At 45.1% G+C, this 27,226-nt stretch overlaps 1 protein-coding gene across 1 annotated transcript in view; it reads right to left on the minus strand.

Annotated features, from left to right (window-relative positions):
* nufip2 (nuclear FMR1 interacting protein 2) overlaps nucleotides 1-27,226 on the minus strand; it is a 47,422-nt gene that overhangs the window by 18,132 nt on the left and 2,064 nt on the right. Inside the window, exon 2 of the mRNA XM_038814336.1 lies at nucleotides 18,478-20,190. Coding sequence (XP_038670264.1) covers nucleotides 18,478-20,190 — 1,713 coding nt within the window. The remainder of the gene's footprint in view (nucleotides 1-18,477; nucleotides 20,191-27,226) is intronic.

A 27,226-nucleotide genomic window follows, 5' to 3' on the forward strand; every position in this document is an offset into this window, starting at 1 on the left:
GGTCCAACAATCCTTCACATTAAACCAATGTACATACTCACTACCATTACCTAATCATTGGTAGCTATGCTTTCATCTGCAAAATTTCCTCTCTAAACCCACCCAGTTACCAATAATCCTATCCATGGCTACTGTGTAACATTGTAACATGTTGGAATATTTCTCCCAAGTTAAAACGGTACAATGCAAATCCAATTGTTGGAACCATGGGTGTGTGTAGCCCTTCAGTACCTCATACAAGAGTCTATATTCCTCAAGCGCTCAAAGATGGTACAATAGAACATTACAGTGCAGTACAGGCCCTTCGGCCCTCGATGATGCACCAACCTGTGAAACCAATCTAAAGCCCATCTACACTATTCCATTATCATCCATATGTTCATCCAATGACCATTTAAATGCCCTTAATGTTGGCGAGTCCACTACTGTTGCAGGCAGGGCATTCCACGCCCTTACTACTCTGAGTAAAGAACCTACGTCTGACATCTGTCCTATATTTATCTCCCTTCAATTGAAAGCTATGTCCCCTCGTGCTAGCCATCACCATCCGAGGAAAAAGGCTCTCTGTCCACCCTATCTAATCCTCTGATAATCTTGTATGCCTCAATTAAGTCACCTCTTAACCACCTTCTCTCTAACGAAAACAGCCTCAAGCCCCTCAGCCTTTCCTCATAAGATCTTCTCTCCATACCAGGTAACATCCTGGTAAATCTCCTCTGCACTCTTTCCAATGCTTCCACATCCTTCCTATAATGCGGCGACCAGAACTGCACGCAATACTACAGTAATTATTCACTGTAACTAGCATGAGCTAAATCATCCTGTCACCATCCAGCAATCACAAATGTAGGCTTCCCAGTAAGGATGATTGGATATCAGAAGCAGAGGTCTTGGTTGTCTTCTTTCTAACCAAATATTAATAGGATACAATAAAACGATAGCTACAAATACACTAGTGTCTAGCAAAATTAGGTACATTAGTTATTAGTTTTAAGATTTTGTAGCCAAGACGTCAAAAGGACATTGAAAAAACATCAAGTTCATGAATACAGCTGGCACATCTGTTAGTTTATTTTTAGTACTCAAATGCTTCCAATTAAAATTAACTTTTCAGAGCCAAGTTAAAACTATTTTTGGAGCTGAACCAACTGAGTGAAGACTGGAGAAACAATTTCAAGCATAACTAAAATAACTAATTAAGCACATGCCATTTGCCAGCCCTTCTGACTTTGCAACTGATTCCCCAACAGTATTGCCACATCAACTTCATCCTATTTGCTTAAGAGTACAAACCCATTTAAAACTACCCTTTCAGTACACTCTTGCCATAACTGAGACAACGGTGCTCTAACAGGATAAGCCATAGCTTTAGTGTTTCCACCAGCCCTGTACAAGATCACTGATGCAAGGTGGGTACAGGATCTCCAAATGCTAACGGCGCTCTTCCCTTAACCCTCAAGAGGGGCAGAACAAAAGCATGCTACTGAAGGGTGCATATGGGCCATATTTCAAGACCAGGATTATGGCCCAAAGCCTCGAAGGTTAAGCAAACTGTTAGACATGGACCACTTTCAAAGAAGTGTTCAACGTTTCAGTACAACGTACACCTTTTCAGGTGGTTTGAGTCTTGCTTTCACCACCAGTGACATGCGTATAAGAAAATGACAATCTCCCTCTTGATCCTGTGAGATATGGCGGACTCTATTTGGTCCCGTAGTTCTCAATCAATGTTACAAGGTTTCTGGTGCAAGCATGAACATGTATTGGTGCCAGCGTACTTATGATGCTTCCAGCAACTAAGAAAATTAAAAAGCATCTTTGAAACTTTTGCCAACTGCATACTAATTCAATGTAATCTGTTGATACATAAGCAAGCTCAATTCATCCAAATGGTTCGAACACCCAAACCTGAAATTTACAAGCAGCCAGTAGCCTGCAAACGTTTCAAATTGCCTGGCCTCAGGACTGTCAAGACCACTTCTCCACAATGATTACCTTAATCCTGGTCAACAGCTCAACATTCTAAATGTACTCCAGAATAGAGCAACCAGAGGAAAAAAGGATTCCCATCTTTATCTTGCAAATTACTGTCTTCCCATCAAATGTCAGATGCCACACTTCATATTACTTACATTATTACTTCTGCAGCATGCTGGCACCCAATGGCCCTCACGTTTCATACCCATAAAACAAATCACAACTGAACTATATCTTTAGTATTAACTGGCGTTAAATCCACCTGCGTTAAATCCACCAACTTCCTCCCCATGACTTTTAGATACATTTCTCCTCTCCATCACTGAAAAAGTTTGCAAAGAATTCACTTAGCAAATGTAATTTTCTTATTTATTATAGCCTTGCCTGCATCGATTCTAGAGGCGCTTACGCTCCCTTTACCACTCATTACCTTAATTATCCCGTGCGAGTTTATGTATATTATTTCTTGCACCTATGATTGATATTCATTTGTTGATTTTTATTTCTGGAAAATAATATGGTGGGAATAAATTATCTACTAAAAACAATTTTTTTTTGGGGGGGGGATTAAATCCTACAAAATCTTAGGAATCCGAATTAATTTTGCAGTAGATGCATTAACTTCTCCCTAGTTTTTGCAGAATCTAACACCCATCCTGTGAAAGTGTAAACACTGACTGTAAGCAACACCAAGTGGAGGAATATACTAAAACAGTGCATTCAATGTGCACTTCAGAAAGTCAAAAAAGCAATTTAATTGCTTGATCAGGCAGAGGAATTACAAGCAACTATCAACTTTTATAAACATCATGTTCCCAATTAATGTATGGGGGTAGGAGAGGAGGCTGGGGGCATTGTCACTTCAGTTGGTGGGGGCAAGTTTTCACCACCTTGGGATACAGGTGGCGGGGAGTGGGCCTAGCTGCACAAGCTGAATTTGTTGCGGCTGGTGGAGAGAATTAAGGCGACTTCAAGATGTGTTGCCATGCCTTTGATGGGTCGGGCACAGATAGCGAAGATGACAGTGCTGCCAAAGCTTTTGATTGTATTCCAAACTCTCCCGATTTTTGTTCTCAAGTCTTTTTTAGGAAGGTAATGGATGATTGAGGTTTGTGGGCGGGAAAAGGCTCCATGGGTTAGGAGGGTGTTCTTGAAAGGGGGGGGGGGGGGGGGGGGGGGGGTCTGCATTGCCGAGCTTGTTCAATTACTATCGACCAGCAAATATTACAATGGCTAGGAAATGGGTGGTGGAGGAGCGATCAGTTTGGGGGTGGATGGAGGAGACCTTGTGTAGGTGGACCGGCTTGAGGGCACTGTTATTGCCACCCCTTCAGTTCTTGCCAGTTAGACACTCTACAAGGCCGGTGGTGAGCACTGAGAGTTTGGAACCAGTGTCGGCTGCACTTTGGATTGGAAGGCATGTCACTGTGGGCGCTGATTTGCGACAATCATAGGTTTGCACCGGTGAGGTTGGATGAGGTTCTGGGGGTGGCGGCAGGTGGGGATAGAATGTTTTAGGGATTCGTTCGTGGGAGATAAGTTTGCAGACCTGGAGGAGACGTACCAGTTCTCAAGTAGAATAGGTTCATGTATCTGCAGGTCAGGGACTTAATTAGGAAGGAGGTGCCGTTGTTTCCGATGCTGCCGCCCCCGGTGTTGTAGGATAAGCTTCTGTCAGAGGGTGAAATTAGGCCGGGGGGGGGGGGGGGGGGGGGGAGAGTATTGCAGACATGCATGGGGAGCTGGTGAAGAGTGCTCCCATGGAGGAGGTCAGGGTCAAGTGGGAGGAGTTGGGGGCAGTGTTGGATGCCAGAGTGTGGAGCGGAAACCTGCAGAGGGTGAATGGGACGTCATGTGATGGGCTAAGTGTTATTCAATTTAAAGGTGGTACATGACGGTTTCTAGGTTATCGGTTTTTCGGGGGTAGAGGAGGTGTGGGCAGTATGCTTGGGGGGGGCGAACCATGTGCATATGTGTTGGACGTCAAGTGGTTGTGGAGTTTTTGGAAGGGATTTTTTGATGTAATGTGAAAAAACTATGGGGGCAGAGGAATTCAAGAGTCCGGAGGTGGCGATATTTGGTGTGGCGGAGAATCCCGTAGTGCAGGTGGGGAGAAAGGGGTAGACGTCTTGGCCTTTGCCTCCCCGATAGCCTGGAGATGGATTTTGTTGTGTTGGCAGGACTTGGAGCTGCCAAAGGCAAGGGTAGGGGTGAGTGATTTTGCAGAGTTCCTGCATTTGGAAAAGATCAGGATTGCCATTTGAGGGGCAAAGGGATTAATCTCGAGGTGGAAGCTGTTCATCGAATATCATTATGTATGACTTCCAGTTGCGGCTATGCGGAGCTAAGCTGCACGTTCAGCAGCTCCCGCTACTGAAGGACTTTTGGGCCGATTTGAGGGCCCCAAACGGCGCTGTTTCGACGTATCACGGTGGGGGAAGGTGTCTGGAGGAGCATTCCCCATCATTTATGGTGCTCACCCGGAGTGGGGCAAAGAAAAAAGCTACAGCAGCTCCCCAAGAAAAGCGGGGGAAGAAGGACAGAATGGCGGCCGGCGGAACACCCGAGGACTGGTGGAAGTGGGCGCAGGAGCCGCAGGCCTCTCTTCTGCGCTGTTTTGCGGAGCTGAAGGCTGAGCTGCTGGACTCCCTGAATGCGATTACCAACAAGCTGCTTGGGACCCAGGCGGCGTCCATTCGGGAGTTGCAGCAGCAGGCCGCTGAGAGGGAGGAGGAGGCCGTGGTCCTCGTGGGGAAAGTGGAGTTGCACGAGGCACTTCACAAAAAGTGGCAAGACCGCTTGGAGGAGCTGGACGTTCGCACAAGATGAAAGAATTTGAGGATCCTGGGCCCGGCGGAGGGGCTGGAGGGGTCGGGTCTCCCGGCGTATGTGACCATGATGTTGAGCTCGTTGATGGGGGCGGGGTCCTTCCATTTGCCCCTGGAGCTTGAGGGAGCTCACAGAGTGCTGGACAGGAGGCCTAAGGCAAATGAGCCCCCGAGGGGGGTGCTGGTGCGGTTCCATCGATTCAGTGACCGGGAGTGTGTGCTGCGCTGGGCCAAGAAAGAGAGGAGGAGCAAGTGGGAGAATTCGGTAGTGAGAATCTACCAGGACTGGAGTGCGGAGGTGGCTAAGCGGCGGGCCGGGTTCAACCGGACGAAGGCGGTGCTGCATGCCAAGCAGGTCAGATTTGGAATGCTGCAGCCTGTGGGTGACATACAAGGACCGGCACCACTACTTCGAGTCCCCGGAGGAGGCGTGGGCCTTTGTACAGGCGGAGAAGCTGGACTCGAACTAGGGCCTGGGGACACACTATGGCCGTTGCCGTTTTCGCTGTTGCTGTTCTTTAACTTTGACGTGTTTTTTATGCTGGTTTTCTTTTTGCTCTGTTTCCGGGTGGGTCTGTCTGTTGGGTATGGATGTGGGGAATGTTGGGGGTTTGTATTTTATATGTTCTCTTCTGTACGGGGCTGGGGTGAAATTGGATTTTGGGGAGCTGCGTCAGAAGGGTGGGGTGCGGCAGTGTGAAAGCGCGGGCTTTCCTCTGGTTTCCCGCGCCGTGGGGCAGAGGGGGCGGAGCCTCTACTTGTTTTCTTTCCCGCGCTGAAGCGGTGCCAAGGAGGTGTGGCAGGAGGGGGATGACCCAATGCCGAGAGGGGATGGGTTTTGGCGGGAGCTGCCGGGGTCAGCAGAAGTCAGCTGACTCACGGAAGTACCATGCAGGGTGCGTCGTGGCTAGGAGGGGTCCTAGCCTTGGGGGGGGGGGGGGGGGGGGGGGGGGGATACCGGGTTGCTGCTGGAATGGCCAGGAAGGAGCTGGTGTAGACCCAGGGAGGGGGGGGTGTAGAGGAGAGGCGTTATCGCCATGGGGAATGGGTCGGGCGGGGCGAGCTGGCCTGGGGCGAGCAGTCGATAAGCTATGGCTAGCCAGCGGGGGAGGGGGGCGGGTTGCCCTCTGATCCGGCTGATTATCTGGAACGTGAGGGGGCTGAATGGGCCGGTTAAGAGAACTAGGGTATTTTCTCATCTGAAGGGGTTGAAGGCGGACGTGGCTATGCTCCAGGAGACCCACTTGAAGGTGGCGGACCAGGTTCGTCTGAGGAAGGGGTGGGTGGGGCGGATTTATCACCCAGGATTGGACGCGAAGAACCAGGGGGTGGCGATTCTGGTGGGGAAGAGGGTGGCGTTCGAGGCGGCTGAGGTGGTGTCGGACAAGGATGTGAAGGGTAGGATGCAGGGAGAGAAGGTGTTGCTGGTTAATATATATGCCCCGAATTGGGATGATGCTGGCTTCATGAGGCGCTTATTGGGCCGCATTCTGGACCTGGAGGCAGGGGGCCTGATCATGGGAGGAGACTTTAACACAGTGCTGGATCCCCCACTGGACCGGTCCAGTTCAAGGACGGGTAGGAGGCCGGCGGCGGCCAAAGTACTGAGAGGGTTTATGGACCAGATGGGAGGGGTGGATCCCTGGAGGTTTGGGAGGCCGAGAGCGCGGGAGTATTCCTTTTTCTCCCATGTCCATAGCGATTTCAGACCATGCTCCGCACTGGGTTGATCTGGAGATGGGGGAGCCAGGGACCAGCGCCCGCTCTGGCGCCTGGATGTGGGGATGCTGGCTGATGAGGAGGTGTGTAGGAGGGTCCGGAGAAGTATTGAGGGGTATCTTGATACCAATGACACGGGGGAGGTCCGGGTGGGGATGGTCTGGGAGGCTCTGAAAGCAGTGATCCGGGGGGAGCTGATCTCCATCCGGGCCCATAGGGAAAGGAGGGAGGGAGAGGAAGGAGAGGGAGAGACTGGTGGGGGAGCTCCTGGATGTGGACAGGAGATACGCGGAGGAACCGGAGGAGGGGTTGCTGGGGGAACGGCGCAGTTTGCAGGCCAAATTTGACTTGCTGACCACCAGAAAGGCGGAGACACAGTGGAGGAGGGCGCAGGGCGCGGTATAGGAGTATGGGGAGAAGGCGAGCAGGATGTTGGCGCATCAGCTCCGTAGGCGAATTGCGGCTAGGGAAATTGGTGGAGTGACGGATGGGGGTGGGAATGTAGTGCAGAAGGGGACAGAAGTAAATGGGGTCTTTAGGGACTTCTACGAGGAACTGTACCGGTCGGAACCACCGATGGGGAGAGGGGGGATGGAGAGCTTTATGAACAGGCTATGTTTCCCAAGGGTTCAAGAGGAGCTGGTAGAGGGGCTGGGGGCGCCGATAGAGTTGGAGGAGCTAGTCAGGGGGATTGGACAAATGCAGTCAGGTAAGGCGCCGGGGCCGGACGGGTTCCCGGTGGAATTTTATAAAAAGTATGCGGATCTGGTGGGCCCCCTGTTGGTGCGAGCCTTCAATGAGGCATGGGGGGGGGGGGGGGGGGGGGGGGGGGGGGGGGGGGGCGTGACGATGTCGCGGGCACTGATCTCTCTGATCCTAAAGCGGGATAAGGACCCCTTGCAGTGTGGATCATACAGGCCTATCTCGCTCCTCAATGTTGACGCCAAGTTGCTGGCGAAGATCCTGGCCACCAGGATTGTGTGCCAGGGGTGATACACGAAGATCAGACAGGCTTTGTCAAGGGACGGCAGCTCAACACGAATGTGCGGAGACTGCTAAATGTTATCATGATGCCGACAGTGGAGGGGGAGGCGGAGATAGTGGTGGCGCTGGACGCAGAGAAAGCGTTTGATAGAGTTGAGTGGGGGTACCTGTGTGAGGTGCTGGAGCGGTTTTGTTTTGGGGAGGGATTCATCAAATGGGTGAGGCTGCTCTATGCGGCTCCGACGGCGAGTGTAGTTATAAATGGAAGGAGATCGGAGTACTTTAGGCTCTACCATGGGACCAGGCAGGGGTGCCCCCTGTCCCCCTTGCTCTTTGCACTGGCAATTGAACCTCTGGCTATGGCGTTGAGGGAGTCAGGGAGATGGAGGGGTCTGGTGCGGGGTGGGGAGGAACATCGGGTATCGCTGTATGCGTACGACCTGCTGTTGTATGTGGCGGACCCAGAAGGGGGAATGCCGGGGATGATGGCGCCGTTAGCGGAATTTGGGGGCTTCTCAGGCTATAAGTTAAATTTAGGCAAGAGCGAGGTATTTGTAGTACACCCGGGAGATCAGGAGGAGGGAATTGGGAGGCTCCCGTTTAAGAGGGCAGTGAAGAGTTTCAGATACCTGGGGGTGCAGGTGGCCAGGAGTTGGGGGACTCTCCATAAGCTTAATTTTACCAGGCTGGTGGAGAAGATGGAGGAGGAATTTAAAAGGTGGGACATGGTGCCGCTATCGTTGGCGGGTAGAGTGCAGTCCGTCAAAATGACAGTTCTCCCAAGGTTCTTGTTCCTCTTTCAGTGTTTGCCCATCTTTATCCCTAGGGCCTTTTTTAGAAGGGTGACCAGCAGCATCATGAGCTTTGTTTGGGCGCATGGGACCCCGAGTGTGACGAGGATCTTCTTGGAGCGGGGTAGAGATGGGGGGGGGGGGGGGGGGGGGGAGATGGCGTTACCCAATCTCTCGGGGTACTACTGGGCGGCCAATGTGTCGATGGTGCGCAAGTGGGTGACGGAGGGGGAGGGGGTAGCATGGAAACGGATGGAGGGGGCGTCCTGTGGAGATACAAGCCTGGGGGCCCTGGTAACGGCGCCGTGGCCGCTCCCTCCCACGAGGTATACCACGAGTCCGGTGGTGGCGGCTACAACCCTCAAGATTTGGGGGCAGTGGAGGCGACATAGGGGAGAAGTGGGGAGCTCGATGGAGGCTCCGTTAAGGGGGAACCATAGGTTCGTCCCTGGGAACATTGATGGGGGATTTCAGGGTTGGCACAGAGCGGGCATCAGACAGCTGAGGGACCTGTTTATCGATGGGAGGTTTGCAAGCCTGGGGGAGTTGGAGGAGAAATTTGGGCTCCCCCCGGGAAACATGTTCAGGTATCTGCAGGTAAAGGCATTTGCTAGACGGCAGGTGGAGGGATTCCCTTCGCTTCCCGCGAGGGGGGTGAGTGACAGGGTGCTTTCGGGGGTCTGGGTCGGAGAGGGGAAGATATCTGATAAAATTAAATAAACAAACATAGTCATCGTTCCCCCCCTCCCCCCCGGGTTGCTGCTGCTACTGTCCCAGGAGGTGGAGGCGGCGTCAGTAGAGGAGCTGAAAACTAAGTGGGAGGGGGAACTGGGGGAACAGATCGAAGACGGGACATGGGCTGATGCCCTGGAGGGGGTTAATTCTTCCTCCTCGTGTGCGCGGCTTAGCCTCATCCAATTCAAGGTGCTGCACCGGGCCCACATGGCTGGGACGAGGATGAGTAGGTTCTTTGGGGGTGAAGACAGGTGTATCAGGTGCTTGGGGAGTCCAGCGACCCATGCCCATATGTTCTGGACATGCCCGGCACTGGAGGAGTTCTGGAAGGGGGTGGCGAGGACGGTGTCAAGGGTGGTGGGATCCAGGGTCAAGCCAGGATGGGGACTCGCGATTTTTGGGGTTGGGGTGGAGCCAGGAGTGCAGGAGGCGAAAGAGGCCGGTGTGCTGGCCTTTGCGTCCCTAGTAGCCCGGCGAAGGATTTTGCTACAATGGAAGGATGCGAGGCCCCCAAGCGTGGAGACCTGGATCAATGACATGGCGGGTTTTATTAAGCTAGAGAAGGTTAAATTCGCCCTGAGAGGATCAGTACAGGGGTTCTTTAGGCGGTGGCAACCTTTCCTCGACTTTCTGGCTCAACGATAGGGTACTGGGACAGTAGCAGCAGCAACCCGGGGGGGGGAGGGGGGGAACGATGACTATGTTTGTTTATTTAATTTTAATTTAGTTTTAAGTTCTCTTGTTGAGGTTGGGGGGGGGATGTGATACATGCGTTGATACGGTCTGGGGGGTGTTACAGTTATGGGTTATTTTGTTGCATTTCATTGTTTGGTGTTATATTTTATATTTTCTGTAAAAAATTCCAATAAAAATTTAAAAAATATATATCATTATGTATATATTTTAAATGCCTTTAATAAAATGTTTTTTAAAAAAGTTTTTATAAACATCACCAGTTAGTCTCCAATTAACCCCAAGATATTATTGCAATTTATATTACTTTGCTACATTGAGTTCTTGTGAACAGACCTTGATCGACCAGGCTGGATCGAACAGCTTTACTGTAGTAATTTCATTGTTTTTTCTTCACAGGTATGGGTGGTCGGATAACAAAACTTGTTCTTGGCCAACTCAAGAGTGTTCCCACATAGGGAAAGATAAATGGCCTAGAAATGGGATGGTGGCAGGGAAAAGGGCACAGGGAGAGGAGGATTAGGTTAGATAAAGACCACTGCAAATATATGGTTGCTTTCACATATTACAGAAATCATGAGACAAGAGCCTTCAACTGTGACTATAAAGATCTCTATTTGGTTTAAATTAGTTGTGCAAAATTTATTTGCAAGTTTTGGACTCAACATTATAGTCACCTCCGCCTAAAATAAGAAAAGACTGGTGAAACCAATACCAGATACAGACAGCTTTGGCTATAACTTATGGATGAATACAACATGCAGTGTCCAACAGTATTCAGCTGAACTCAGATTTATTCACAAGGTAATCCCCTCCTTCTAAACAGCACAAGAACCATTATATCAATTTTTTTATTTGTTTAATGCAAGTTTTGATTAAACCAATTGGTTCATTTAAGATAGGAATTACAGCTGCTTCACACCTCAATAATAAATCATGTCCAAATACAAAAGTGGGGTATCAACTGCTCTAGAAACTCCTGCAAAGCATTAACTGGAATTTGTTATTCTAACAATTCAGGATATAAATTCAGTATTATACTTCTGATATGTTAGTCGACTTACAGTGCCTGTTCTGCTTAAGGTGGAATCTAGAGTTTTGTAATGACTCGATCAAAACCACATATCATGCAATGCACTGTTCTACTAAAGTGTGTCCCATTAACACCACAAGGTCCAACTCCAATAAATATACATACCGAGGGGATTTGCGGGAGGAATGGTTTGCACTTCTGAAGTCCAAAATGAAAACTCTTCTTCCCCTAAAATAAACGTGGAGGACAAACCTCAAAAGTTCCACTGCATTACCTTGGATTGCATCCACTTCCAAAGGATGCGAAGAAAGCATGTCTAATTCTTCAGGCTTAATTAGCAATTCTGCCACCAAAATATTCTTAATTATGTGCTGGAAGTTAAATGGTCTACAAGGCTGCAAATTGTTTCAAAATAAGCCATATCTAAACTTTCTTCAAAAATGAAACTGATTATGTGGAATGCAGATAATTCTGTAAGATAAATCGCAACGGAGCCCATGGGGTACCCAAAAGAACCCCACTACTACAAGGGCAAAAAGGTTCAATTCCTGTAGGAGGCACCAGAAGCACATAAACGTGGAATGCTGTCCAGGATAAACCTCAAGGCTTTACTGCTATTTACATTACTTTACTACAATGAGTTCATCAGAACAGACCTTGATCGGCCAGTATGGATCAAACAGCTCTACTGTAGTAATTTAATTGCTTTTTCTTCACAGGTATGGGTGGTCAGATAACAAAACTTGTTCTTGGCCAAATCCAACAAGAACAGTAGAATGAGTGTTTCACACAGGGAAAGATAAATGGCCTTGATATGGGATGGGCAAAAGGAGGAGGATTGGGTTCTATAAAGGCCACTACATATGCACAGTAGCTTTCATGTATTACAGAAATCATGCAGAGACAAGAACTTTCAATTGCAAATATGAAAATCTCTATGTGGTTTAAATTAGTTCTGCAAAATGACACTCATTTCAATATTTTGACCAGTCATTAAATGATCAAAATAGGTGCTCGCCAATCAAAAACAAATTTGTGCACAAGGCTTTGCTTCCAAATGAAATATTTCTTCATGAAATTGAAATACTTATGTCTTTCCACATAATGCTTAATACATGTCCAAAATCTATTTTTCTTCTACCAAGGGGATATTCTATGCATTTGTAGGTGAAATGTTCAGTATGAAATACTGTGTCAAGGCTCATGAAAATCTTAGCTTATTTCAAAAAGTTATTTGAATTTTTAGTTTATGTGGGTAGAACGGTGGCGCAGTGGTTAGCACTGCTGCCTCATGGCACCAAGGACCAGGTTCATAGAAATTAATATAAGCTAGCATTATAAAAAAAAATCCCTCAGCAACAAAAATCAGTGGATAATGCTGGAAAGCAATCTATTTATTTGCAGACCATTTTCTAGTAAATCGTTCTACATTTGGGATAGTCAGATGTTTAATAGAATAGTTGAGTAGCTAGTGACCAGAAGCCAGTTATGCTATTTTCTCTTCCCTCGCATCTCCCCACACCCTGTAAACCATTCACTTGAATACGATAAGTGCACTGTAAGTACACATGGTTCAAAAGTGATTGGATTTTGTTAACGGACTTGAACTTGGAATTAGCTCATTCTAGAACAGTATAAATTTTATTTGTAACTCTCCCCTTGTATTCAGAATTCGTCTCCACTTTCACATTTTACTATTTGAAAGCACTGGATTTGATGACTTGAAGAACTCAAACTTTTAATTATCTAACATACCCAATGCAAGATGTATAAATTTGGTGCTGCTCAACAGCATCAAGATTTGATCAGTAAAATTTGCCAACTGGAATTGGCATCTCCAGGTTGACATACCATCCCTTAATTGACAGTACTGGGACATCACATCAGTCTACCAAATCAATTTAAAGATTTGGTAATTAAAGCTCATAATCAAGATGTGGTTGACAGGGATTCTAACACCTGTACATAGAAAAAGTAATTATTCCACCCACCCACAGCCTTCCCCTTAATAAAGCTTCCTAGTCCAGCTATTCCTGCCATCACTTGCTTCCGTCAAATTATTGCAATGCTGACCTCTCATCTTTAATTCACACCCTGGTCTTGCTCCTTCCTCTTCTGGAAAATTCTCCTTTCAGCATCTCATCTTGTTCCACATTTACACAAAATTGTTCTGCTGCACCAACTAACATTCCAAATATCCCCTCTGAACCAAGTGACTTCTCATGGATGCGTTGGAGAGTGCAAAGGTTTACTAGGATGTTGCCATGTCTGGAGGGTAGGATGTTGCCTGCTCTGGAGGGTGTGAGTTATGAAGAGAGGTTGAATAAACTCGGATTGTTTTTATTGGAAAGACAGAGGTCGAGGGAGACCTGATTGAGATCTACTAAATTATGAGGTCTAGACTGGATAAATAGTCAGAAGCATTTTCCCAGGGTGGAAGACTGAATTACAAGAGGACACAGGTTCAAGGTGAGAGGGGGAAAGTTTTGGGGAGATGTGCGGGAAAGTTTTTCACGCAGAGAGTGGTGGGTGCCTGGAATGCATTGCCTGTGGAGGTGGGGGAGGCAAGCACAATAGCAACGTTTAAGATGTATCTTGATAGACATATGAACGGGCGTGGAATGGAGGGGTAACGATCATTTGGGCAAGAAGTAGGTCTAAATCTGGATCGGCACAGGCTTGGTGGGCCGAAGGGCCTATTCCTGTGCTGTAATATTCTTTGTTCTCAATGACTTCAACCCCCATCTCAACACATCTGCTTTCCGCTCTCCAGTTTACTGTCCACTTCCTCTCTAAATCTCCTTTCCTAACATACACAGCCACCCCATCAAACTTTTAAGAGGAGAAAAAAAAAAACATCCATGGCAGAGCAAGAAAATCAAAAAGATAACAAGACATACCATATTGCAAAGACCAGTGGCAGGCTGGAAGATTGGGAAACTTTTAAAAATCAACAAAGGATTAAGAACAAAGGTAAATTATGAAAGAAAACTTGTGCAAAATAAAAGGATAGCAAAAGCTTCATTAAATATATATGGGAAGAGTAGATAAAACAAATATTGGTGCCTTGGCGGATGACACTGGGACGTTAATAATGAGGAACACAAATGGCAGAGAAACAAAATCAACATTTTTGCCTCAGTTTTCACAGTACCATTCCAATAGTAACAGTTAATGCAAAAAAAAGTATTAGAAAGGCAGGAACTTAAAGTACGAAATCAACTATTAAGATTGACGACAGACAAGTTCCCAGGGCCTGATGGCCTACATAGTTTCATAGAATTTACAGTGCAGAAGGAGGCCAATCGGCCTATTGAGTCTGCACCAGCTCTTGGAAAGAGCACCCTACCCAAGCCCACACCTCCACCCTATCCCCATAACCCCACCCAACACTAAGGACAATTCAGCATGGCCAATCTACCTAACCTGCCAATCTTTGGACTGTGGGAGGCACCCATTGTAGTATATCAGGACATCGAGGAGACGTTTGATAAGATGCCGAACAAAAGGTCAATACACAAGGTAGGATCACATGGGATATGGGGTAATTTATTAGCTTGGATAGGAGACTGGCTAACAGACAAGGCAGAGAATTGGGATCAGTGGGTATTTTTCTGATTGGCAAGATGTAAATGGTGGGTGACACAAGGTTCAGTCCTTGATCCCCAACTATTTGCAATATATATTGATGACTTAGATGTAGGGATAGAAGGTATGATAGCCAAATTTGCAGATTAGACTAAAATAGGGGGATAGTAAGTTGCAACGAGGAAATAAGAAATTTACAAATGGATATAGGTCAGGTAAGCGAGTAAAAATTTGGCAGATGGAGTTTAACGCGAGGTTGCGGTTAACCATTTTGGTCAGAAAAATGGAAAGACAACTTCTCTAAATGGAGAGAAACTTCACAGCACTTCAGTCCACAGAGAACTGGGCTCCCTCATGCATCGCAGAAAGCTAGTATGCGTGTACAGCAGGTAATAAGAAAGGCAAATAAGATTTTGGCCTTTATCGCTGAAGGAATAGGGAAGTGTTGCTGCAGCTATACAAGGCATTGGTGAGACCCCACCTGGAGTACCATGGACAGTTGGCTCCTTGTTTCAGGGGGGATTAGTTGCATTAGAGGCAGTTCAGAGGTTCACTTGGATTCCAGAGATGAGCAGCAGTATTCTCCGAGCCTCCGTGACGAAATCGCACTTGGCGCGGAAAATGGTCTCAGACCCGCGGTGCCGGGACACAATTCTCCGCAGACCGGAGAATTGCTACCAGCCGCACGCGGGTTAGACACGGCGCCGGTTGAAATAGGTCTCCCAGCGATTCTCTGCGATTGACTGGCCGGGTTCTGCCGCTGTGGTTCCACCCGGCGGGAGCTTTTCACTTGCTTTTATCCCCTTGTCACCACAAAATCTATTACTCTTTACCACCATGATGATTTCTTTGCTAAACCTCTCATCAGCAAATTACTTCCAGTAAGATCAGGCTAAACCACAAGCGCAATATTGGGGATTAATGAATGGACCACTTTTCAAAGATCATGCAGGAAGGCAAAGGTAACAAGCAGCTTCTGTTCAGCATCTTCTCCCCTCGCTACAACTCAAATATGGATCCTTCTCTAGTTTCTCAGTTCTGCTTTCTAATGAGGCCCACTGCTTCGTCCTCGACCGTATTCCCATAAAACTGCTCGACTACTCAACACCCCTTCCTGGCAGGTTACCTGCTACAACAGTTCTCTCTTTTCTCAGGTACTAGATCCCCCCTTCAAATTTGCTGTCAAACCTCCCCTCAAAAAAAAAATGAAAAACTATTTCACCATCTCAAACTTCCTTTACGACTCAAAATTATTGAACATCTTGTCACCTCACAAAATGCATGCCCAATTTTAGCTAAATTTCTTCACTGAATCCCTCCATTTAGGTTTGTCCGTAGTACTGAGCTGATAGAAACAACAATACATATGAGCATGTGAGCTAGAAGCAGGTCAATTGGCCCCTCCAGCTTGCTCTGCCATTTGATATGATGGTTGATCTGATTGCATCCTCAACTCTACTTTCCTAATTACTCCCATACCCTTTGACTCCCTTGTCAATCAAGAATTTAACTCAGCCTTAAAAATATTCAATGACTACTTTCACTACTCGCTAGGAGTGAATACCCAACACTAGTGTAACAGCTCTCTAAAGAGAAAGAACATTCTCATCTCCATCTTAAATGGGAGATCCCTTATTTTTAAACTGTCTGGTGTGTTTCCCTCAGTATCTACCATGCCAAGCCCCCTCAGGATCCATGATTCTATAAGATCACCCATATCCTTCTAAAGTCCAATGGATACAGATGTTGATGATATCCGGTTCTACCTCTCAAGCCCTCACCAGTTTCTAAATGGTTTAATGGATTGTCCTACAGTATGGGACGAGCAGAAATCTTCTCCAATTAAATATGGGTAGAAGCGATGTCTTCAGTTCTTGACAAAAAGCTGTTCCCTTTACACTGACCATATTTTGTCTGCAACATTGGCGTTACATTTGACCAAGGGGAGCTTCTACTGCACATCCTTACCACACTACCTATTCCCACCCCAATATCACACATTATCCATGCCAGTTTATTTGTGGCCGAAACACTCATGCATGGCTTTGAACACTTTTAAATGAGTTCATTCCAATGCACTCCTGCCTGGCCTTCCTCTGCAGACCCGAGATCATTCAATTTCTGCTGCCTCTGTCCTAACAAACATCAACATAGCTTCTGGTCAGAGCTTTCTGTCAAATGGTTAAAAAGTCTCACCCTTTCAAATCCCTCGATATCTCGTAATTTCCTTCAACCGTAGACAGCCCCTCTAGATTACTGCACTCTGATCAAGTGTTCCCGAATTTAATTGCTTCGCCATCAGTTACCTAGCCCCCCCCCCCCCCCCCCCCCCCCCCCCCCCCCCCGGTCTGGAATTTGTTCCCTATACCTCACCACTTCTCTTTCCTCTTCTAAAAGGCACAATAAAACTCACCGACCAACGTTGTTCCAATTTCTCACGTGACTACGTCAAACATTGCTTCTAACACCCTTGTAAACCACCTTCTGACATAGCGTGCGTCCAAATCAATGAAAGCTGTTGCTTATTAATTGAAACGGAGTCTCAAGCACAACCTTATCAAATTCTGATATATTTTGATTTTGAAGCTTTGGTGGCAAATACACTATCTAATATGGCACTAAAGCATAGACCAAGGTGGATTCAGGTTCAGTCCCTGGACTGCATGGACTTTACTTGACTTCAGCTAGTAGGGATAGAACAGCATCATACTTATGTCTTAACATCCCATGGTAAAGCACGGAGTGGGGGAGAAAACACAAAGGAAAAAATAAAAACCTCAGCTAGGATTTCTGCTCTTAGTCATCAAATAGTGTTAGTTTCAAAAGTGTAATTTGAAGCACAGGATCAGACTTGTATGAAGACCCTATACAGTGACAAAACCTGGTTTGCACTTTAAAAAGGAAGGATGGCCACTAACGGAAATTACTGGAGTGCTGCCAGAACAAAATAGATGGCTGGTGGCATACCACAGGCACCTTACTGTAGAAAGATTTGTGCAGCTGATTTATCAGGTACAGCATAGTCAGCTACAAAAGTCTTTCATCCAATCCCTCTACAAATTTCTCAGATACTTACTCGAGATTCAAGTTGTAGAATTACATTTTTGAAACCAACAAATCTATTGCCACTTCAAGAAACCCACTTCTTAAATAGGTTTTATACTATGCCTTAAGGTAGCTCAGAGCTATACCAGGTCTTTGCAGTGCTGGATGTGTAACTGCTCAAATTTCAAAATGTAAATGCAAGACTTGAAATTTTGAAGGAAATCAAGGCTAAAGAGCAGGCCTGAACAAATACACTTGTATCCAGTCCTTGTACACAAAATATACAACGTTAAAATACATAAAGCCAATCAATTAGGAACAAATCAGAATTTAAATATTGGAAGAGGGCAGGATAATATAGTATAGTGGTTATTTAACTGGACTAGTAATCTAGAGACAGAAATTCAAATCTCAACATGAAAACTGGGGAATTTATATTCAGGTAATTAAATAAATCTGGAATAAAAAGATGGTTTCAATCTTATCAGAAATGGTTACCGTCAGCGGCAGCACGGTGGCACAGTGGTTAGCACTGCTGCCTCATGTCACCAAAGTCCCAGGTTCGATCCTGGCCCTGGGTCACTGTCTGTGTGGAGTTTGCACATTCTCCCAGTGTTTGTGTGGGTTCAGCCCCCACACGCAAATGTGTTGGGGAGGTGGATTGGCAATGCTAAATTGCACCTTAATTGGAAATAATGAATTGGGGAACATGGTAGGACAGTTGTATTCAGGCAGGCAACTGCCACCAATTTCACAAAGGCAAAAATCCTTGTGCATACCATATTAATTAAAAATTTTCATAAAACCTAATTAATTCAAAAAACCATAATTTCAATTGTGCAAAGTATCTTTCACTCGGTTTTACTACCAGGATCATTGGATTAAAGTCAAGCCCAATCTCACTGTAAACTTTTAGTCGCGTGCCATAAAATTTAAACCCGTATTATAACCACTGGATACGAAGAAAGGGTGTCTGAAGTCCATTAGAAAAAAAACTGTCATCAATACTACCAGATCCTTAAAAAAAGTAGCTGCATTGTGGCATCTAATTTTCATTTCTGTGCAAGCGCCGTTGAAATATTACCTTTAGTGTGATACATAACAGCAGATTTCAAGTCAAATGACCCAAAGCTGTCTTTTCTGTCAAAGCCTCTATGGTACCTTGGGTGTTCTTTGGCTGATGGCACCAAAGTATTGGTAGAAGAGGCGTGATGTGGTGTTTCACTCCCAAAATCCTTTGGGACAAAAACTATTGCACTTTGGCTTGTAGCAGCCATCTTTTGCAGTTCATTAACATGTGGCTCCATAGGCAAGGTCATGCCCTCAGCAGAAATACCAACAGCCACTGTGGCAGTCTTCATGACACTGCTGAGAATCTGAGGGCTAGTCCGTTTGTCTAATTCATAAGCCTTTGGAAACACAGGAATTTCAGATCCTGATGACAGCAGTTCAGCACCCTGTGAAACCAAAGTGGCAGCACATTCAGCTTGAAACCTCACCTCCAGAGGTGGGTTGTCCACAGATCTTGCAGTGGCTAGCTCAGGGCCAGCACTTGGCTCATTTATAAAAGATAATCCCCATTGGTTCTGGAAAATATCCCCCAGATTTTGTTGAGTTGACTGTGATGGCAGCTCCACTTCCGTTGTGCTAGGAAGCACAGATTGCATATTTGAAGGGTAGAAAAAGAGACCCTGCTTTCTTTGTTCCGCAGCCACTGGGTCTGTGCCATCAGGGAACACTAAGGTCTCACTCCCAGACGAGGCAGGCACTACAGTATTAGCAGCAGTAACTGTCTGGACTCCTGAAACACCAATATGCCCATCAGTCACTCCTGATGCCAAACCATTGGAAAAACTAGATGAGGTGACAGCTTTCACAGCAGACATGGGAACCTGTGACAAACGACCTGAAGCTTGTGCCTGAGTGTCCACAGCCAGTGACTGATTTGAGGGCGATTTGTTGAGGTTCTCTTTAACTTTACTTGCATAACTAATCTTGGGAACAATCTTTGCACTACTGTTGTCCACTGGGAAGACTGGAGGTGGTTTAAAGAGTGTCCAAGAGTCTTCCTTTGAAGTTACAGTTGCTGCCTTTGATTTGGGTCGATCTTCATACTTTTTACCACCACTAGGTTTCCCGTCAGAATTTTTTCGTTGGGTTTCACCAGTTCCCACCTTCCCACGAGCTCCGGCTGGACTAACTGCTGCAAGTTCATACCTACCACTAGGTTTAGCATTTTCGAGACGATTTGCTTTTTGCTCAGGTACCTCAAGTTTAGCATTCTCAAGATCCAATTTTGGGGCGAGCGGATTCCCCTCGTGCTGCATGATTTTGTCCTGAAACAAATTTAAGTTCTCAACACCTTTGTCGCTATTCCTCCTGCCTTTACGTTTCTTCGGTGTGGTGTAACCGCTCTCAGATCCACTACCATCATTGTCAGCTGAATTCTTAACAGAAAATCCATTTGTAATGTACCCAGAGCAGCTTGTTATAACACCATTGAGAAATGTCAATGCCTCCTTTTTCTCAATTGATCTGCTATCCCTAGATTTATTTTCAAAGACTTTGTCATTCTTTTTGTCCATACTGTTCTTTTGATTATAATTCTTTGTTTTACTAACGACTCTGTTATGTGTGATAGTTTTTGCTGTGTGCCTGGGGTTGAAATTAGTGTCTAGAAATTGCTTCCTGCCATTAGTTGCATTGGAAGAAATCAAATCTACTTCTTCGGTTTCCTGGTTTGCTGCAAATTCACGCTCGTCTTCTGATCCAGCATTACCATTTACTTCTTCAAAACCTAAAAAAAGACACAAAGGTTAAATCTTAATTACATTTCCAAAATAATTAGTTTAGTTGTTGGGACTGCAAGATTTTCTATCATATCAAGCATTTGATGCAATTATATTCAAATATAGGGGCACACACGTTAACTTCTGACATTGGCATTTCTACAGTACCCAGAAGTACCAGGAGTACACTACAAGGAGTGCTATGATTCCATTAGGAACATGTAGCCATAGAACAGGTAGGGGTGTTAATAAATTCCAAGTATTCTTTTGCTCTCAAATTAATGAAAGAACACCTGCACAAATGGTAAATGTTCTATTTTAGGTGGGCAATTTGAATTAATCAAGGTGTAAACTAATTTATTCTACCAATACCCTGAACTGCCAGAACTTAACATTATATTGCATAAATTTTGGGACATGTACAGTGCAGAAATTAGACTGCTAGGAATAATTCCTCACATCAGGTGCTAAATTCAATGTCGATCACAAGCAGATGTCAATCGTCCATATAAACAGGAAGGGAAAAACAAAATCAACAAGTGGGCCCTACTTGTAACAAATAATTGAGACTTGGCACCAGTTTGCCTGCCAAAGGAAAATCCTGAAACAGCAAAAAAGGGACAAAAATGTTATGATAAACTTCAACAGGATACACATTTATAGAATTTTTAAGTCAACACTAACAGAAAACATGACAATCCTCATCAAATAACTTGGCCCACAATATAGTCTTCTGTACTATAATCTACACAAGATTAGCTCGAGAACTAACTGCTGGAATTGAAATATATCACGAGAAATCAAACACCAATTACAGCAATATGGGTGGCACAGTGGTTAGCACTATCGCTTCACAGCACCAGGGACCCGGGTTTGATTCACAGCTGGGGTCACTGTCTGTGCCGGGTCTCCCAGTGTCTCCTTGGTTTCCTCCGGTTCCCTCCCACATGTCCTGAAAGACATGCTTGTTAGGTGAATTGGACATTCTGAATTCTCCCTCCCTCTCCCTCGAACAGGTGGCCGAGTGTGGCAACTAGGGAATTTTCACGGTAACTTAAGTGTTAATGTAAGCCTACTTGTCACACTAAAATATTATTAAAATTTGTTAAAGATGGGCAGCATAGTGGTGCAGTGGTTAGTACTGCTGTCTCAAGGCACTGAGGTCCAAGGTTCGATCCCGGCTCTGGGTCACTGTCCATGTGGAGTTTGCACATTCTGCCCGTGTTTGCATGGGTTTCACCCCCACAGCCCAAAAATGTGCAGGGTAGGTGGATTGGCCACACTAAATTGCCCCTTAATTGGAAAAAATTAATTGGGTACTCTATTTTCAAAAAATTGTTGAAGATACTCTACCGGTCTTGTTAAATTGGTAAAACAAAAAATCACTACTATGGAAGAACCTCAACAAAATCATGAAACACAGCTAAATAATTGGCTTTAGATAAAGCAACTGGTAATCATGTTCTACCACACTGACTGGTCACTAAAACTAGGACCTAATAACAGCATCTTCAAAAATTCGTACAAGGGATGTGGGCGCCGCTGGCTGAGCCAGCATTTATCGCCCATCCCCAAGGGCATTTAAAAGTCAATTTTTGCAGTGGGTCTGGCATTACATTTTCAATTCCCGGTTTAAAGTTGAATTCAAATTTCACCATCTGCCATGGTGGGATTCAAACTCAGGTCCCCAGAGCATGACTCTGGGAGTCTCTGGATTATTAGTCCAGCGACAATACCACTATGCCACTTCCTCCCCTTGGATGGACTGATCTTAACTATACAAAAAGTGTTCACTCAGGATACAAGTCGAGAAATATACACCAGTCAGGGTAAGAGCAGGGGAAAGGGAGCAAAATAATTGCTTTATTCATTAAGAGGAATCATTAAAAGCTTACACTATTGGTGGAAGTTGGAACACCATTTCTCCAAAAGTAAGAGACAGGGTCATCTTGTATGCACATATCTTCCCTGGGTTGCCCGACTGCAGAGGTGCATCTCTCAAGATGTCAAGATATTTAAAATCAGGATTGACCTGGCTTTGGTCTAGACTCTTGCTGATTAGAGGAAGCCCAAAATTGACCAGAAACTGAACTAGCCATATAAATACTGTGGTGGACGGCACTGTGGTTAGCATTGCTGCCTCATGGCATGGAGGATCCAGGTTCGATCCCAGCTCTGGATCACGGTCTGTGTGGAAAATTTGCACCTTCTCCTCGTGTCTGCATGGGTCTCAGCCTCACAACCAAGATGCGCAGGTTGTTGGATTGGCCACACTAAATTGCCTCTTAATTGGGGGAAAATAAATACCGTGGCTACAATAGGTTAGAGGCTCAGAATCCTACATGTAATTCCTGACTCCCCAAAGCCTGTCCATCATCTACAAGGCACAAGAATGTGATGGAATACTTCCCACTTGCCTGGATGAGTGCAGCTCCAACACAATAAGTTTGACATGATCCAGAGCAAAGCAGCCTGTTGACTGGTACCCCTTCACTGCCTCCACCACTGACAAACAGCAGCAGCGTGTACCATCTACATGAACTCAAAGACTCCTAAGACAGCATCTTCCAAATCCATGATACCTACCATCTAAATGGACAAGAGTAGCAGTTACCTGGGAGCACCATCACTGGACGTTCACCTCCAAGGTATTCACCATCCTGACTTGCAAATATATCACCATTTTTCCTCCCATCACTGGGTCAAAATTCTGGAACGCCTCCCTAACAGGACTGTGGATATACTGCACCTCAGAGCTGCAGCGAGTTGCAAAGGAGATTTATTGTTTGAATATGACTGCACTGGAGAAACAGGCAAGAGCTGATGGAAGCACACTGACAAAGGAAGCTGCCTTTTATTTTTTGCCCTTTGTTAGCTCCAACATAGTCAGCTTGGCTCAGAGATAAGTGTTGCCATTGAACTTGGGAGTTCAGGCCACAGTAAACACCAGAGTTGATACTTCAGTGCCATACTAACTAGTTGTTGATCTCCTTTGTAATACCTTATGCACACACAAACACAACAGAAACTAAACTTTAGAAATAAATAACAGCGAAGCAATTCGGTGCACCTGAAAATCCAAATGGATTTAATAAACTGAAATGATTTTCTCTATCTTTTTATTAAGAGACCAAACTTAATGGTGATTTAGTTGTCAAAATAGTAGCTCATCTTCTCAGTATACAAATTTTAGCAAAAAGAACATGTTTCGAAAATATGATGCAGTCTAGTAATGAAGAATTTAGATTCCAGGAATAGATTTTTTAATGAGCTTAAATAAGCTTAAATTATGATTTGAATGGACTGGATGATGCAGGTTTGTACACGAACCATTCATCTATGGGACCACAGGTTCATATAAAGTATTGTCTAATGGTGGCACGCCAATACTCCTTATACAACAAATTTGGACAGTCTAATTGCAGTCCACAATTTAGCAGCATTGCCTAGGCAATCAACATTGACAGCTGGTGCAGAGGAAAAAAATCAGTGGGACAGCGAAGGACATTGCTCATTTTGGGCCTCAAGGAAACTTATTCTATTCAAAACATTCCAACTTTGGATATTAAAAATGTCATTTTTAACCTATGACAGCCTGACATGTACAAAGTTTAGTGGCCATTGGTAAACTCTGATGAACCATTATTCACTCATTAATATTTTCCCCACTGGCCATTAACAGATCCTCATTTCACACAGCAGCTTAGGAATGTGATGGATTTCTGAGTGAGCGCTACAGACTCCTCAGGGAGTGCAGTACATCATGAAAAATGCCATCTTGGAAGATTGAGGCACTAATAGCAAAGGTTTGGACAAAATATGTAATTTTCATTAATTTGTCCCTACTGGAAGAGGGTACATGTTGTGCCCCTTTCAAACAGTTGATCAGGTAGTGTGAAACAGTTGCTGAATAAAGCTTTCTTTCTGCCACATTAATGTGACTTCAAGGGGGAAGACAATCTGGCAGAGTACGTACAATTTCAATAACTTAATTTTAGGCATGTATATTAAAAATGTAAAAACACTTTTGGTACAAAGCAAATATTCAACTTTTGCCTCAGAGAACGGTCAAATAGTTCTCCTCCATGTTGGACCAGGTAATTTGATGATCTAGAGCAGATGAGTCCATGAAAACAGAGTACTTGGATTACTTTGCACAGAAATATAAAATGTTAGGAGTGGAAACTTAAAACTGCCCAAAATCTCTTGCTTTTAAGAGTAGCTTAAGCTTATTGAAGCCAGCAGCTGATGCAGGACTGCACAACTCAATTCCTGAAGATTCTCTGGTGCTATTTTCTTAAATAAGGAAAAGAAAGCATGCAACAGCAGAACTTGCTGAAAATTGAATGGCTTGTGTAATTAAAGCTCACAGTTTACTCTTGACCTCTGTTCTGAACAGCACAACTGCAACTGTTTTCAAGAGGGCATTACTGCTATAAGAACATTACAAATAAAATTGACTTAAAAAAAAATCACAATAAAGATAAGTGATTCATCTCGCTTCAGAATCAAGGCATTTTTAACTATATTGGCTAATTGGCATAATAGCTGACAAAAATATTTTTGGCCGACTTAATGTACTGAGGTCAAAACCATCTTTCTAATCCAAAATATGTCTATCAAACTGCTCCACCACATGACTTCTCGTACCAGGAAAGTAACAGAACAAAATAGGCAGTAGAATTGCTTATGCAAAAAAACACAAGTGGACAGTATTTTGCTAACCTACAATGAGATGTTATTTTTCTTTTTCCAAAACTGAATAGCCAAATTGAGCCATAATAGGCAAGTACACCAAAAAACAATTACATTTTTTGAATCTTGTTTTAAAATCTTCCCTGCAAGATCAAAATGCAATTGAGACTATTTATTCATCTAATTTTTCATCTGTTAACAAACTGGACCTATAGTATATGAATTTAAAACATTCATCAAGAGAGTCTGAGAAAGGCAAGATTTAAAGCAACTCTCAAAGATAATTTACAGAAAGGAACTCAGTAGAAAATTAAACATATTAATATAATAATCTTTATTAGTGTCACAGGTAGGCTTACATTAACACGGCAATAGAACATAGTGCACAAAGAGGCCATTCGGCCCATCATGTCTGCACGGACCCCTTAAGCCCTCATTCCCACCCTATCCCCATAACCCAATAACTCCTCCTAAGCTTTTTGTACACCAAGGGCAATTTATCTTGGCCAATCCACCCAACCTGCACATCCCCAGACTGTGGGAGGAAACCCACACAGACACGGGAGAACGCGCAGACTCCGCACAGAGAGTGACCCAGCGGGGAATCGAACCTGGGACTCAGGTGCTGTGAAGCCACAGTGCTACCATGCTACCCTAAATTTCTGGTGTGGCACACCTCCGGGACTGTCCGTCTCGCCAGTCGGGTTTCCCGTTGTGGGCATCCCCACGTCGTCGGGAAATCCCCGGGCTGACGGCATAATGGAGAATCCCGACACCAGCCCATGGTGTCGCAAAGGAAATTAAATTACTTTGAATTACACAGAGTCTACATCAGGAAACAATACATTCAGCCTGACTAGTGGTTTAGACTAGGCAGTGGTATTGTCACTGGACTAGTAAACCAGAAACCCAGAGTAATGCTCTGGGTTCCCGGGTTAGAATCTCTCCAATGCAATGATGAAACTTGAATTCAAGAAAAATCCAGAACCAAACGTCTAACGATGACCATGAAACCATTGTCGATTGTTGCGAAAACCCATCTGGTTCACTAATGTCCGTCAGGGAAATACATCCGCCGTCCCCACCCGGTCCGGCCCACATACGACTCCAGGCCCATAGCAAAGTGGTTGACTCTCAAATGTCCCCTCAAGGGCAACCAGGGATGGACAACAAATGCTGGCCTAGCCAACGACACCCACGTCCCATGAATGACTAAGAAAAAAATGTGAGCATCACCCACTTGGATTCACCACATCTTATCAGCACTTCTTCCTTCTGCACTTACCTAGTTTTCCCTTAATTGTAACTATGGTTGTGTTACAGTGAAGTTACTGTGAAAATCCCCTAGTTGCCACACTCCGGCACCTGTTCAGCTACACAGAGGGAGAATTCAGAATGTCCAATTCACCTAACAAGCACGTCTTTGGAACTTGTGGGAAGAAACCGGAGCGCCTGGAGGAAACCCACGCTGAGACTGGGAAAACGTGCAGACTCCACACAGACAGTGATCCGTCAGAAATCGAGCCCGGGTCCCTGGCGCTGTGAAGCAACAGTGCTAACAACTGTGCTGCCTTGCCACCCTTTGTATTTGAAGGAAATGCTATGCTTCAGTACAATTTTATTACAGAAAAGCTATTGATGCAATAAAAGTGTTACTTCAAGCAATTATTGAGTAGAATGAGCAAATTTTAAGTTGAACAAATGAGAAACTTATTTGGACCTGTTCACTGTCTTCAATGAAACTAGGAATTACATCTAATGGAGAACAGATCAAGGACCATTAGCCTGCCTTCTGTATTAAATATCTTCTAAGCTACTCAACCTTTGATTAGAATTGCAGAACAACAAAAACTGAAGCGCAAATAAATAGATGGAGGCAAGGAAGAGAGGCAGAGATATATAGGCAGAGATATATAGGGAGAGAATTGCAGAGCTCAAGACCATGGCAACTGAAGGTCTGACCAAATGGGATGGAGCGATTACCATTAGGAATTAAATTTAGTTCTTGGGGCTAAAGGGATATATTGGGGGGGGGGGGGGGGGAGAATATGGGGGTGTAGATCAGGGTATTGAACTTGGATGCTTCTATTTTATACGTATGTAATTCCAGATTGTCTGAGTTTGGGAGGAGGATCAAGCCCACAAAATAATTTTAACAAGGATGTAATTTTCGAGAAGCTTAATCACCAGCCATTGTGGGTCAGCAAACAGGGAGGTGATGAGTGAACAGGACTTGGTACAAATTAAGACATGGGCAAAGTTCTGGATCACTTCCAAGTTCAAGAAGGATAGAACATGGGAAGCCAACCAGGCACGCCTTGAAATTGTTATGTCAGGAGGTGGCAAAGG

The sequence above is a fragment of the Scyliorhinus canicula genome, chromosome 12 (assembly GCF_902713615.1).
Source record: "Scyliorhinus canicula chromosome 12, sScyCan1.1, whole genome shotgun sequence".
NCBI lineage: Eukaryota > Metazoa > Chordata > Chondrichthyes > Carcharhiniformes > Scyliorhinidae > Scyliorhinus > Scyliorhinus canicula.